General features: G+C 36.8%; 1 protein-coding gene across 4 annotated transcripts in view; it reads right to left on the bottom strand.

Annotated features, from left to right (window-relative positions):
- The window catches only part of uckl1b (uridine-cytidine kinase 1-like 1b), a 48,211-nt gene extending 35,211 nt beyond the window's left edge, over positions 1-13,000 (bottom strand). Inside the window, exons 1-2 of one of the 4 annotated variants that reach the window (XM_067370561.1) lie at positions 9,282-9,458; positions 8,785-8,836 (exon numbers count right to left, since the gene is read on the bottom strand). In XM_067370561.1, coding sequence (XP_067226662.1) covers positions 8,785-8,836; positions 9,282-9,306 — 77 coding nt within the window. In that variant the 5' untranslated portion in view covers positions 9,307-9,458. Of the gene's footprint in view, positions 1-8,784; positions 9,165-9,281; positions 9,459-12,904 lie in introns of those variants that run through there. The other 3 variants (XM_067370559.1, XM_067370560.1, XM_067370562.1) reach the window with 3 other exon arrangements.
- Between the last annotated feature and the right edge of the window lie 1,073 nt (positions 13,001-14,073).

Genomic DNA, 14,073 nt, shown 5'->3' with positions numbered 1-14,073 from the left:
TCTAGTTTTAGTCAACGACAACTTATGAGATTGTCTAATTTTAGTCAATGAAAATTGTATCTTAGTCTCTTTTTAGTAATGCAATTCTATTTAACTCAGTCAATATAGTATAAGTACCTAGTAGTATAGACGAAACCAAAATTTTCTTTTAGCCAAACCCATCTTAAACAAGGTTATCTTATTATATTATTGTTACCAATACCTTATAATGCCTTGAGATGTCTCATAACCCTTTAAGACCTGAAGGCTTTTTTACAGCGTTTTTTTTTTTTTTTTCTGAGCGACAAACACAAAAGTAAAGACTCATAACTCCAAAACTGTAGCAATGACAGTCAAAAGGTAGGTATCATTTGATTAATAGAACACTTTTTAAATTTTTTAGAAAATATAAATTACATTTAGACATTTTCATGCTGAAAAACTGCTGATAAAAGACAAAAAAAAAAAAAGTTAGATGGCGCCCACGGACAGTAAACTCGGGTTTAAAAGGCACTTCTCAGCACTCGTTAGGAGTTTTTCAAAATGTTTAGATGCATTAAAAAGCTGAGTTTCTAAGCTTTAAGATGATACCTATTTTGTGTTATTCCACAATGGTAAATGAACATGGATGGGTCCGAGATCATTGGATAGACACTGTATCCTGGAAAGATGAGACACGTTTTTAGCCAAGTATGTTAAATCATTCCCTGTGTAGTATCTTGTGAACAACGCAATATATTATGTTGATTTTGGATTCATTTCGTAAGAATCGTAAGAATCTGCTTTAAATAATGATGTGCATTTTCTATGATCTGTGCATTTTTCATGAAGTTATGAGCACGTGAAATCAACATATTTCACTACATATTGGTCCCTTTCTCTGTGTCAGACTTAACTTAGTTTGTTGTCATTTATGCTAAACTCACCGTACCTACATCTTCTAAATAATGCCGCGAGTGGGGCTTGAAGAAGTGACGTCGCCTGCGTCTGCGCAGTGTGACCTGATGCAGCCCTTAAAGTGAGACACAGGGAACAGAAATACTGCAAAATATTAATAATAATAACACAACTAAACGAGACGTCATAACGTTATACAATTTTGTCTCGTCTCGTTTTGGTCAACGAAAATTAAGAGACATTTTAGCATTGTTTTTATTTTGTAAACCACATTTAGTCTCATTTTTATTCGTCAGCAATGTTGCCTTATACGTTTAATTATAGTCATCGTCACATGACCAGCATTTATGACCCCTCTCGTCTCGTTTTCGTCACGTGATAAAGGTTCGTTGGCGACGATATTTAGTCATAATTTTCGTTGACGAAAGAAACACTACCGGTGCGTTCCAAATGGCATATATCGCCCTCTGAAGAGCACTTCGGAGTGAAAACAATCATGGCTGCCAAATTGAAGGGTCGTTCCAAACCGAAGTGTTCAAAACTGGCCACTTCAAAGGGCCCTTCAGAATGAAGGATTTAGAAGGGTACAACTGTTGGACACTTCAGGCCCCCATGATCCTTTGCACAGGGAAGTTCTTTGTCATCACAGAATGGGTACAGGAGGCTCGGAGCTCGATTTTACCTATAAATGTATGTATTTTTCTATATACTGTAATATTTATACAAGTTAGATTTAGTACATTATTTTTGTTGAAGTACAATGTCAATTTGACCATAATACTTTACAGCTCCCTTCATCAGTCCATTCAAATGTTTCAAATACATTATCGCACATTATGGTGCGATAAACCAAAAATTAATAAATAAACTAACGTTAAACAAAGGCCGCAGCTTGCGCAATCTATCCTCCTCGACTGTCTCGTTAAGATGACGCAGAAGTGCATTCCAAAAAAAGGGAGTAATTTGACCCCTACACCCTTCATCCCTTCGAAGCTCTCACTCCGGAGGGTAAACCCTTTGAAGGGATTAGGGCATAGGGATGAGCCCTTCCGAATGGAACGCAGTGTACACCGCTGCACATGTCCTTTGTGACATCTCGCGCATGACACGGCATTAGAAAAGAAAGACAAAACTGACATGAGCCGCTCCGGTGGAGAACAGTGACTGGATCTAACACCTTAAGATGACACATAGCTCACATCTCTGTGGCAGTAAGTTACTAAAAGCGAAACCACACACAAAACACCTTAGTAGAGCAGCTCTCTCGCACTGAATGACGTGACAGACAACTAGTTGTCCGGTGCGGTTCCGTTCACACAGCGCAAATATTCAGAGAATGCGGTTGCGAGTCCTGAAATTTACGGGTGTGAGTTCGGTTACAGAATGCAGTTGTCACTCCCGTAAATAACCGCACTGCGTGTGAATGCAACCTACATAGGCCACGTTCACACAGCAGCAGAATACGGTTGTCAGTCCTGTATTTGAGTCCTTAATATGGTTGCGTTCACGCGCAGTACGGTTATTTACAGGAGTGACCACTGCATTCAATAACCAAACTCACACCCGTAAATAAACTAAGGTGTTTTGTGTGTGGTTTCGCTTTCAGTAACTTACTGCCACAGAAATGTGAGCTGTGCGTGTTAGATCCAGTCACTGTTCTCCACCGGAGCGGCTCATGTCAGTTTTGTCTTTCTTTTCAAATGCCGTGTCATGCGCGAGATGTCCCAAAGGACGTGACACGCATGTGCAGTGGTCAGACTCCGGCCAACGCGTTTACATGCTGCTGTTGGTTAATGAAGTTTTGATGGATGAACTCGCGGTTCAGTTAGTCTCGTCATGTGAAAAGTGATAATACTTTTCAGTTTTATGTACGTCGCCATCTTTAATATTACGCTGATCACTGTCATTATGGTTACTAGTAAGAGAATACGGGCTTGACACTCTTTGCACGTTCATACAGACTGTGTTCCAAACGCTAATGTAAGTCGAGACTCACATTTGTGAAGTAAATGCGGTTGTCAATCCCAAAACATGACTGTGTGAAAGTAGCCAGTGTATTTTTTTTTTACTCTATTGTTCGAAGTTCTTTTTGTTATTTGAAAAAAAAAAGGTTATTAAACTTGTTAAAAAGAAAACGCTGATGTTTATCTTTTCAACCTGTTTAGTAACACAGTTCAATACTGCAATAATGCCATATAGCAGTGTGATAGAAACATAGTACACAAAAATAAAGTGTAAAATAAAATACCAAATTTCATACTGTCACATGCCATAGAGCAGTGTGAACATTCTCCATTTATGTTTCACAGAAGAAACAAGGTAGGTGTGGAACAACATGAGGATGAATAATGTGTTTTTGGGTGAACTATCCCTTTTAAAATACACGCACACTACCTTCAATGACGGCTCATCAGCAACTTCTAGTTCGCATCACAAACTCTCTCAAGGCCAGTATGAGAAAACATCATTGTGCAGTTCACTAATTGCATTTTCACTGTAAAACACCTCATAATATAAAAACAGTAAGCACAAAACAGATCAAAACCCGACAGGACGCGCCAATCACACTCTGAGGTTTTCTGCAAAAAACATAAAACTGATGCAAATTTGCTTGTAAAAACATAAGCAGAGAGTCTTGTCAGCAGCAGATGCATTGATCCCACATCCGTGTACACTGTAAAAAATGACCGTTATTTTAACAGTAAAAGACTAAAAATGCTGCGGTGAAAAACTGTTGATTGGTTTACAGAAAGTTTCCGTACTATATACGGTGAATAACTGTAATAGATCTAATGGTACATTTAATGTAATTTTACGGTAAAATACCGTTAAATTCACAGTTTTTGGAAGTGAAAAATAACAATTCATTGTAAAATTTACAGTGAAAAACCGTAAATTGACATTCCCACAATTCCCTGCGTGACACTTCACATTTGATATATTTTTGTTGAAATAACTGTTTCTTCTTAGTTTTTCTCATTTTTTTCTAATCAGTTATGTACATTAGGGTTTTATGTTACATCTAATGTTGTTAAATTAATGTTTATTGCATTTTTATAATTTCATGCATGTTACCATGATGGTGTTTAGTGTGTGTGTGAATGACACTGTGTGCACCTTCTATATATTAGTATTGTGCTTCTCAGTTTGTGGAAAAGCTGCTTGTGATGAACTTTGATTCATCATGTGACTCTCATCACCACTGTGTTTGGTGACTGTCAGTGTATTATAAAAGGTACAAAACAGATATTAGTACTTCATTAGGTTGGTAAATTAACATTATATCAGTTTCAATTTAACAGATTTAAAATGTAAAATTCACACGTAACTCCGTAAGTATGTTTACGGTTTGATGTCATTTTTACAGTATTGTTCTGGTAACCACAGCTGCCGGTATTTTTCCGTAGAAACAACGGGATTTTTTTTACAGTGTACTAACCTAATATTTAAATTAATCATTTGATATAATACACTTATGTACACGTTTTTACATTGTACTTAAAAATATCCTGCATGCTGAATGTAATTACATCTTCAATTACACCGTTGACCCTTCCTTTCTCCCTTAAAGGGATAATTCACCCAAGAATGAAAATTCTGTCATCATTTACTCACCCTCATGTTGTTCCAATCCCACAAGACTTTCGTTCATCTTCAGAACAAATATGAAAATCTTTTTGATGAAATCTGAGAGATTTCTGTCCCTCCATTGACAGCTGTGATTGTAAAACTAATCCATGATTTGACCAATTTAGTCCAAATTTTCTGAAGAGACATGATCATGACATATGATGAACAGATTTAATTGTGTTGCGCAGCACGTTTGAGCGTCAGCAAGAACCAATGAAGTTTGTTCTCAAGCAGGTTCGGTTGAGCTTCTGTTTATTTTCACTGATCAATGTTTATATGTGAATAAAAGTCTAAATTCAAACTGTTCTCAGAAAATCTGGACTAAGCCGCTCAATTCATATGGATTAGTTTTATAATCTCTTTATGAACTTTTTGAAGTGTCAAAGTGGTAGTTGTGTAGACTATCAATGGAGGGACAGAAATCGCTCAGATTTCATCAAATGCACCCACTTTATATTAAGTGGCCTTAACTACTATGTACTTACATTTAAATTAATCATTTGCTACAATGCACTTATTGTGTACATACATGTTTTTTTAGGGCTGTAACGATATGCGATATGAAATCGAAATCGCGATACGCAGGTCCACGAACCTGTATCGCGATGTGAGAAGGCAGAATCGCGACACACCCCTTCCAACTCCCAGAGTTATCCTTCCTGTCCAGATCCAATGCTACCACATTTTTAAATTACTATAAGTATTAGGGGTGTAACGATTTATCGTAGATGGTGTGTCTCAATCAGCTCTCTAGTTCAGTAAGTGTTTCAGGCACACATTGAATCTTGCAAGCAGGTTTAAACGTTTCTCATGTCAGTCTCTTGCATGGTCGCGTGAGAAAAGTCGTGGCTTTCTTTCACCGCAGTGCACAGCAACAGCTGTGCTCACAGAAAAGCAAAAGATGCTTGTGATGCTTTGCTTTAAGTTCTGTGGGGCCGTTCACATATTGCGTCTTTTCCGCGTGCAAGTCAGTTATTATTTTCAAATGTAGCCGCGCGGCAGGCGCGCTCATAATGGGATCAACGCGGTCGCGACGCGCATGCAATTCTCAACTTCTCAGAATGCCGCAAGCGCGACGCAGGTCGTGTGACAAGAATCAACCGATCAGCTATGGCCTTTCCGTAACAAAACATCAAAAGCTTAGCCGAACAGCTGATCATAGCTGTACAGGGTGGTTTTTATATCTTATCTCCATCAATATATCTCGTAGTAAAACTAATGCAAGGGCTAGAAATCATTTATCCTTTGCAGAAACATCCTCTGATCCTCTTGGAGAGCCCAGTTCAAGGTTGCATAGCAACGACCGACGCCACGGGAGCGCAAGCGCTTTGGAAAGAAGGAGAAGCGGTGCTGCTGCGCCTTCCACGCGTTTTTAGACGCGATATGTGAACGGCCCCTATTCATAATTCTAACTGTGTGTTCAAACCGCCGGCGGCGAGAGCGTCAAAGTGACGCTAGTCATTCTTTTTCAATGAGAGCCGGCGGCGAGCTCCGGCGAGAGCGGCGCGGCGCGTCTTGGACGGTGAGAGCGGCGAGGAGAGTTGAAATCAGGTTAACTTTATGGTAATGAGCTATGACGCGGTTCGGCGGCAACCAATTAGAATGTAGAGGTCCTCGCTTGAGAGGCTTCCGATTGGTTGACGCGACTTGTCACTTACTTTGGCTCTGCTTTGACCCTCCCGTCGGCGGCGGTTTGAACGAACGGTACAGCGTTGTTGGCAGGGCGGCCAAGGCGAATGTTTCTTTTACTGTCTATGATGTTGACGCTCTCGCCGCTGGCGGTGTGAACGCACGGTAAGTTCATATTAAATTTAAAAAAAAAAAAATAGTGACAGACAGCCCTATTCAACTGTTAATTTTAATACAGAAGGTTTTTATTAAAAGTTGTTAATTTTTTTTTAATAAATCTTGTTTGAATTTCATTTTTATTTTGTTCAAAATATCGTGATACGTATCGTATCGTGACCTGAGCGTATCGTTACACCCCTAATGTTTTTACATTGTACTTATATTTTAAAAACACCTGCATGTAATTACATCTGTAATTATTTTCTGTAATTACATTTATAATTACACTGTTGACCCATCCCTTAACCCTTACCCCTACCCTTAAACTTACCCATACCACCAAACCTGTCCCTAACCTTACCCGTACCCCACCTCAATAGCTGAACATGTGTTTTGCAATTCAATATGAACCCAATAAGTACATTGTACTTATTTTTTGATGTAAGTACATAGTAGTTAAAGCCACTTTATATAAAGTAGGACCCATCAAATAGATCTTCATTTGTTTTCCGAAGATGAACGAAAGTCTTACGGGTTTGGAACGACATGAGGGTGAGTAAATGATGATTTCTGAACTATCCCTTTAACCTACCCATACCAATAAACATGTCCCTAACCTTACCTGTATCCCAACTCAATAGCAGCACAAGTGTTTTGCAACACAGCATCAACACAATAAGTACATTGTAACTAAAAATTATTTATAACACTTTCTTTTCGGTGTCTGTTACACATTACATGTACTTACTGCAGTAATAACAGTAAATTATGCATAATTACAAGCAACTAACCCTAAACCCTAAACAAAACCTAATCCTAACCCTATACATGTTAATTATTAGTTAATTATTAATCATTAGTTAATTATTATTATGCAGTACTTAAAGGTACAATTTGTGATTTTTTTTCCGCTAGAGGTCGCTAGAAGCCTATTCAAAACAAAGGCGTAGTTTGATGACGCCAAGTTTTAGAGCGGAAACTTGGGACCAGCTTGGGACATGTGGTCTCCATCTCAACGGACGGTGCAAAAGAATAGGGATTGGAGTCTGGAAGAACTCATGTTCGTGGATGCGATTATTAATGTTACTGTAGTATGAAGCAGATTAGGACCGAGTGTTGCAGGAGCTGAACGAGGAGTTGGAGCGATTGATCAACACACACCTCACGAGCAGCGGAACTTTTATTATGACACAGTCGCCGGCGCCGCTTCCGCTTTTCCGGTCATGAGTTTACGGGAGCTGTCATTGTCGACAGAACCAGCGGCAGATGGTAAACAGTAATTATGTTCCATAAATAAGTAACACAATCCACCATAAAACGTGCAAGAAGTAAATAAGGAACTGCTTGAAGCAAGCTAGTGGTTTGCTGGACGCTAGACACTACTTCCACATTTGTCCACGGCACTGTTGTCATGTGGTTTCTACGTCAGTAAAGGCGGTAACAAAGGTAACTGACGTCATTGACAGACGACTGCACTGCCCCGTGTCACTGTTTAGAATGGGAATTTTCTCATGATTTACAAGTAGTTGAAAACATTAGAGATATTGTTAGTAATCAGCTGGACAAAATATATAACACTAGCCTAGTGGTTTTTGGATATTTTACTGCAAAAATTGTACATATTGTACCTTTAATTTTATAATTACACACTCTAAAAAATGCTGGGTTAAAAAAAAAAAAAAAAAACAAGTTGAAAATGGACAAACCCAGCAGTTGGGTTAAATGTTTGCCCTACATGCTGGGTAGTTTTATTTAACCCAACTATTGTTTAAAAAATTACTATATGTCTGGCTTAAAATTAACCCAAAATAGGTTGAAAATTAAAAATCTGACACATAATTACTAGAAGCAACAATAAAAAGGTGAACATTTATTAATAAGCAATTTAATAAATGGTTATTGTTTAATTATTATTCATTAAACTCATTTACTAAACATATTAATAAAATCTATTTCCAACATACTTTGGGTTCATTTTAAGCAAGCAATAGTCATTTTTAAACAATAGTTGAGTTAAATAAAACTACCCAGCACATTTAACCCAACTGCTGGGGTAAAAAAGCCCTATTCACTGAGTTTGTCCATTTTCAACCCAACTTGGGGTTGTTTTTAACACAGCATTTTTTTTTAGAGTAGGATAGCCTACCTTAAAATGAAGTGTAACCCAATTATTATTTTTGATGCAGGTACATAGTAGTAGTTAAAAACACCTAAAATAAATTGTGATTAAAATAGAAAGCAGAAAACAGATCAAAATCTGACAGGATGTGCCAATCGCACACTGAGGTTTTCAGCAGATACGTAAAACTGATGCAAATTTGCTTGTAAAAACATAAGCAGAGAGTTCTGTCAACAGCAGCTGCATTCAACATGCAATTGCAAGTGTGCGTGCAAACTGCATAAACAACTCAAGAGCGTCCAACACACCTGAGGATGGAGGAAAAGATGCTATGACATAAAAAAATTACACATCAGAGTTAACAGGCTTACCTTCCATCTGACCTAAGAGCCCAGCAGCCTGAGATCCTGGCTCCTGAATAGGCTGGGAGTGTGTTCATGATGGGCGGACAGAGACAGAAGATGAGATGACAGCTCCAGAGAAAGATCAGCGCTAATATAACCGCTGGGACGTACACATGCACGAGCGCTCAGAGCGCCTGCCCTCTAGCAAGCTGAAAAGCAAGCTCTAGCAGAGCGAAAAAACGAAAGTGAAGTAGAGGGGAGGAAAACAAAACTGTGCTTTCTACGTCTGTTTTGTTTTACCAGTCAGTAGCATTAGTGGGCTGGGGCCATTCAAGACAAACCTTTCAGTCTTTCTCTCGCCCCAACATGCTACTATAAACCCTGCCAACAAACGTAAGAGGATAACCTATCCCGCAGATTATGTTTGGCGGGTGGTATTAATAGCAGCAGGTTGGAAACACGCAGAGCACACACCCCCCTCCGCTGGCCTCTTACGGGCCGGCTCATCTGTCTGTGACACTCACACAGGCTGTTACTGACTACTGACATACGGATGACGAAAGAGCGCGAGGAAGAGCAGCGATTTTGAATGGTGTCCTTAGGCTCGGAACATAAACAAATCAGGTTGCTCAGTGAAGCGGGGAGTGGTGGAGGCGAGATGCAGGTCTGTGCGCTCTCTTCATTACTCCCAAAGGCTCTGTGATCGCCTTATCAACCAGCCCGTCCTCTGGGGCGTCTCTCCACCTGCACCCCCCCCTCCCGGGACACCCCTCACAAACATCATGATGAAACTCACTCACACCATCACAGCCCGAACTGACAGTAATGTAATAGTATATTCACAAAAACACATTTAATAATCAGCTAACAAATAAACATAACTCTGTGTAAAGATCCTTAATAGTCAGCATCTAAACTGAATGAAACTAATTAGATGTTTAAGTTTAGTATTTTAAGAATTGATTATTAGAATATAATGCAGAAAGTTGAACATATACAAACTTTGATGGAGATATAAGTGTTAACACTGAGATTATGTGGTTTTTATAATCAATTAACACTGCTTTTGTCATTTTTTTTACAAGATGGGCAAAATTTGTCACCAAAAAAAGGCATTTGGTTTAACCAAAATTTCGGTTTTACCGAATGACACTTTTGGTTATACTGAATGACGATATTTTCAAACAATGTTAACAGGCTGATATCTAGCTAGATAACAAAAAGACAATCAAACATTTTATATTTAGTGCAAGATTTTAAAATATTACAGCATTTTCAATGTTTTATAGCGGTTGCACCGAATGACCTGATGTTTCGGGACATGCGTTTAAGCAAGTGAAAACGTGAATTTTTTAAATAGTTAAAAGAGAGTTAGTTACTTTGCTTCATGACCATGCGGTCCTTTGCAGGTGTCTGAATGATGTCACATCCTGTCACATGATACTAACCGCATGACTTGATCTAAAATGGTCCCGTTATATTGGTTATGTTGATATATGATGTAATAAAATCATGCCAGAATAAAAAATATATACATTTATTACATTTTTAGATATTTTAAATCACAAATGAAATGGCTGTAACGACCTTTGGACAGTTAAACCGAATGACCTTTTGACACTTCAAAATCATTAAAATACCTTTATATGTAGCAAAATATAATTAAAATCTTTTGGATTCAATAAAAGAGATCTAGTTGTGCTACCTTACATACTTTGGATGTCATATCTTTGTTTTTTATTATTATTAAATGATACCCATCACGTCATAGACCCATTATATATATATATGTCCAGTCCAAAAGTTTGGAAGCACTAAGATTTTTAATGTTTTTAAAATAAGTTTCGTCTGCTCACCAAGGCTACATTTATTTAATTAAAAATACAGTAAAAAAACAGTAATATTGTGAAATATTCCTGTGATGCAAAGCTGAATTTTCAGTATCGTTACTCCAGTCTTCAGTGTCACATGATCCTTCAGAAATCATTCTAATATGCTGATTTGCTGCTCAATAATCATTTATGATTATTTTCAATGTTGAAAACAGTTCTGTACTTTTTTTTTTTTTTTCAGGATTCCTTGATGAATAGAAAGTTCAAAAGAACAGCATTTATCTGAAACACAAAGCTTCTGTAGCATTATACACTACCGTTCAAAAGTTTGGGGTCAGTAAGAATTTTTATTTGTATTTTTTTGAAAAGAAATTAAAGAAATGAATACTTTTATTCAGCAAGGATGCATTAAATCAATCAAAAGTGGCAGTAAAGACATTTATAATGTTACAAAAGATTAGATTTCAGATAAACACTGTTCTTTTGAACTTTCTATTCATCAAATAATCCTGAAAAAAAATTGTGTACACAAATATTTTGTACAATTGTACACATTAAATGTTTCTTGAGCAGCAGATCAGCATATTAGAATGATTTCTGAAGGATCATGTGACACTGAAGACTGGAGTAATGATGCTGAAAATTCAGCTTTGCATCACAGGAATAAATTACTTTGTGAAATATATTCAAATAGAAAACAGTTATTTTAAATTGTAATAATATTTCACAATATTACTGTTTTTCTGTATTTTTTATTAAATAAATGTAGCCTTGGTGAGCAGACGAAACTTTTTAAAAACATTAAAAATCTTAGTGGTTTCAAACTTTTGGACTGTACTGTGTATATGATATATATATATATATATATATATATATCACACACACAATTCTTATGTCCACCAAGGGTGCATTTATTTGATCAAAATTACAGTAAAAACAGAAATATTGTGAAATATTATTACAATTCAACATAACTGTTTTTAATTGGAATTTTATATAAATTGTTTTAAATAATTTTATAATTTTAATTTTTTTTTTTAGCATCATTACTCCAGTCTTCAGTGTCACATGATCCTTCAGAAATCATTCCAATATGCTGATTTGATGCTCAAGAAACATTTACTATTATTATTATTATTTATTATCAATCAATGTGGAAAACAGTTGTGCTGCTTCTTAATTTTGTGGAAACCAGAACACTTTTTTTTTTCCAGGATACTTCCATGAATAGAAAGTTCAAAAGAACAGCATTTATCTGAAATAGAAATATTTCGCAACATTATGAATGTCTTTACTCACTTTTGATCACTTTAATGCATCCTTGCTGAATATAAAACTATTAATTTCTATAAAAACAAAAGAGAGCTTTTTAAAGGTAGTGTAAATACATATAGTAACCTAAAAGAAGTAGATTCAAACCCCAAAAGAGGTGATCCAGAATAAGGATGCAGCTGAGCACCTACTGCATGATCCTAAACACAGAACATTCCCAACAGCAGCTGACTATGTGTGAAAATAGTCACGTGACCCGTGCTCGTAGTGATCATAGACAGGTAGTGATGTGAGAGCTGTATCAGCGCGCCCTCTCGCGGCGGGCTGCGGCTCAACACCAACACGAGGAGATAACTAGATAAGCTTGATAAATATAAACAATAATAATACAGTTCCAGTGTGCATAATATAGTGTAAACTACTACAAATTGTTCCATTACTTTATAACTTATTGTATCTATTATTAGTTCAAAATACCATTCAACCATGTCTAACCACTACAGGTGTCGTTCACAATGTTGTTCAGTAATTAAAGTAGTTTAATTACATGTAATAACCAGTGTGGCTGAAAAACGGTCCAAAGAAATAACGGTGATGACACTGTATGCTGACAGATTTGAGTCACTACTAGATCATCACAGCATGTGCTTCAGTGTCACACACCTACTCACAATATGCTTTAAAAGGGAAGACAGTTTAAACATACTGAAGAACCAGACAACATATTCACAAAAATAGTCAGGGACTGAAACAAAGCATGGTTACAATTCTATAACTATGTGCTTATAGAGAGAAAGAGGCAAGTCTCCACACATCTAGTTAGTTTATGAGGCGTTTATAAATATTACCAGACGCATATGGTCAAACTGTGTTGCAGAGTCCCAAAAACACGCGAGACGCACCACTAACTCCCACCACGCACGCGACACTCACTGTGTGCTCGAGCGCTTATCATTTCCATAAAATGTGTACTTCACAATCATATTAAAAACACAGAGAATTTCATAACTAAGCGGTTAAGCGGTTAAGCTCTTAATACGTACCTTGTGCAACGCATAGATGATTTTTCTCCGCACTCCATCGCTGAGACTCTTCCGTCTCCGCACACGGCAGACATTGTTAGTTTCCTATCTGACAATCAGCTGTTGCGACTTTGGCCTCGATTAATGCTGAAGGGATATGTAGTTTTATGATTCATATGGTCGCGTATGTCTTCAGCGAAGCGGAACTACAAATCCCAGAATGTAATTGTAACGTATATTTTTTTAAGTACTGTACAAGTTTAGGTCATTGTAGCGTTTGCTGTACTGAATTTAATTTATGCTAATTTAAATAAAAAATACACATCACAATGGGAAAACATCTTAAAGGATTAGTCCACTTTTAAATAAACTTTTCCTGATAATTTACTCACCTCCATGTCATCCAAGATGTTCATGTCTTTCTTTCTTCAGTCGACAAGAAACGAAGGTTTTTGATGAAAACATTCCTGGATTATTCTCCTTATAGTAGACTTCAATGGACTCCAAACAGTTGAAGGTCAAAATGACAGTTTCAGTGCAGCTTCAAAGGGCTTTTAATGATACCAGACGAGGAATAAGGGTCTTATCTAGAGAAACCATCAGTCATTTTCGAAAAAAATATAACTGTATATGCTTTATATACACAAAATATCGCCTTGAACGTGCTTCCGCTTTCTGTATTCTTCAAAACGCTTACGCTGTATGTCCTACGCCTTCCCTATTCTACTTACGGAAAAAAAAAACCGAACTGCCGCCGCGTTCGTTCCGTAAGTAGAATAGGAATAATCCTAGAATAGTAGAAAAATCCTGGATTGTTTTCATCAAAAACCTTAATTTAGCAAAATTTTATTTAAAAGTGGACTAAGCCTTTAAATAGCTGAATTTTCTTTAAGCAAGATTCATAATACATTAGTTTTTTTTCAGATATTTTATGGATGTATATATTTTTCAGTTAATTAATTGATATATATATATATATATATTTTTTTTTATTATATATTTTAAACATACATTACCGTTCAGTCAGTAACATGTTTAAATAAATGAATATTTTTATTCAGCAACAACACATTAAATTGATCAAAAGTGACAGTAAAACTTAGGTAACAAAAATATATATGCTACACATACATAACTGTGTGTAAAGATCCTTAATAGTCATCTAAACTGAAACAACGTCCTAACAATTT

Source organism: Chanodichthys erythropterus, chromosome 20, assembly GCF_024489055.1.
Source record: "Chanodichthys erythropterus isolate Z2021 chromosome 20, ASM2448905v1, whole genome shotgun sequence".
Lineage (NCBI taxonomy): Eukaryota > Metazoa > Chordata > Actinopteri > Cypriniformes > Xenocyprididae > Chanodichthys > Chanodichthys erythropterus.
The sequence above is the reverse complement of the archived record's forward strand: the minus strand, read 5'-3'. Positions and strand labels throughout refer to the sequence as shown.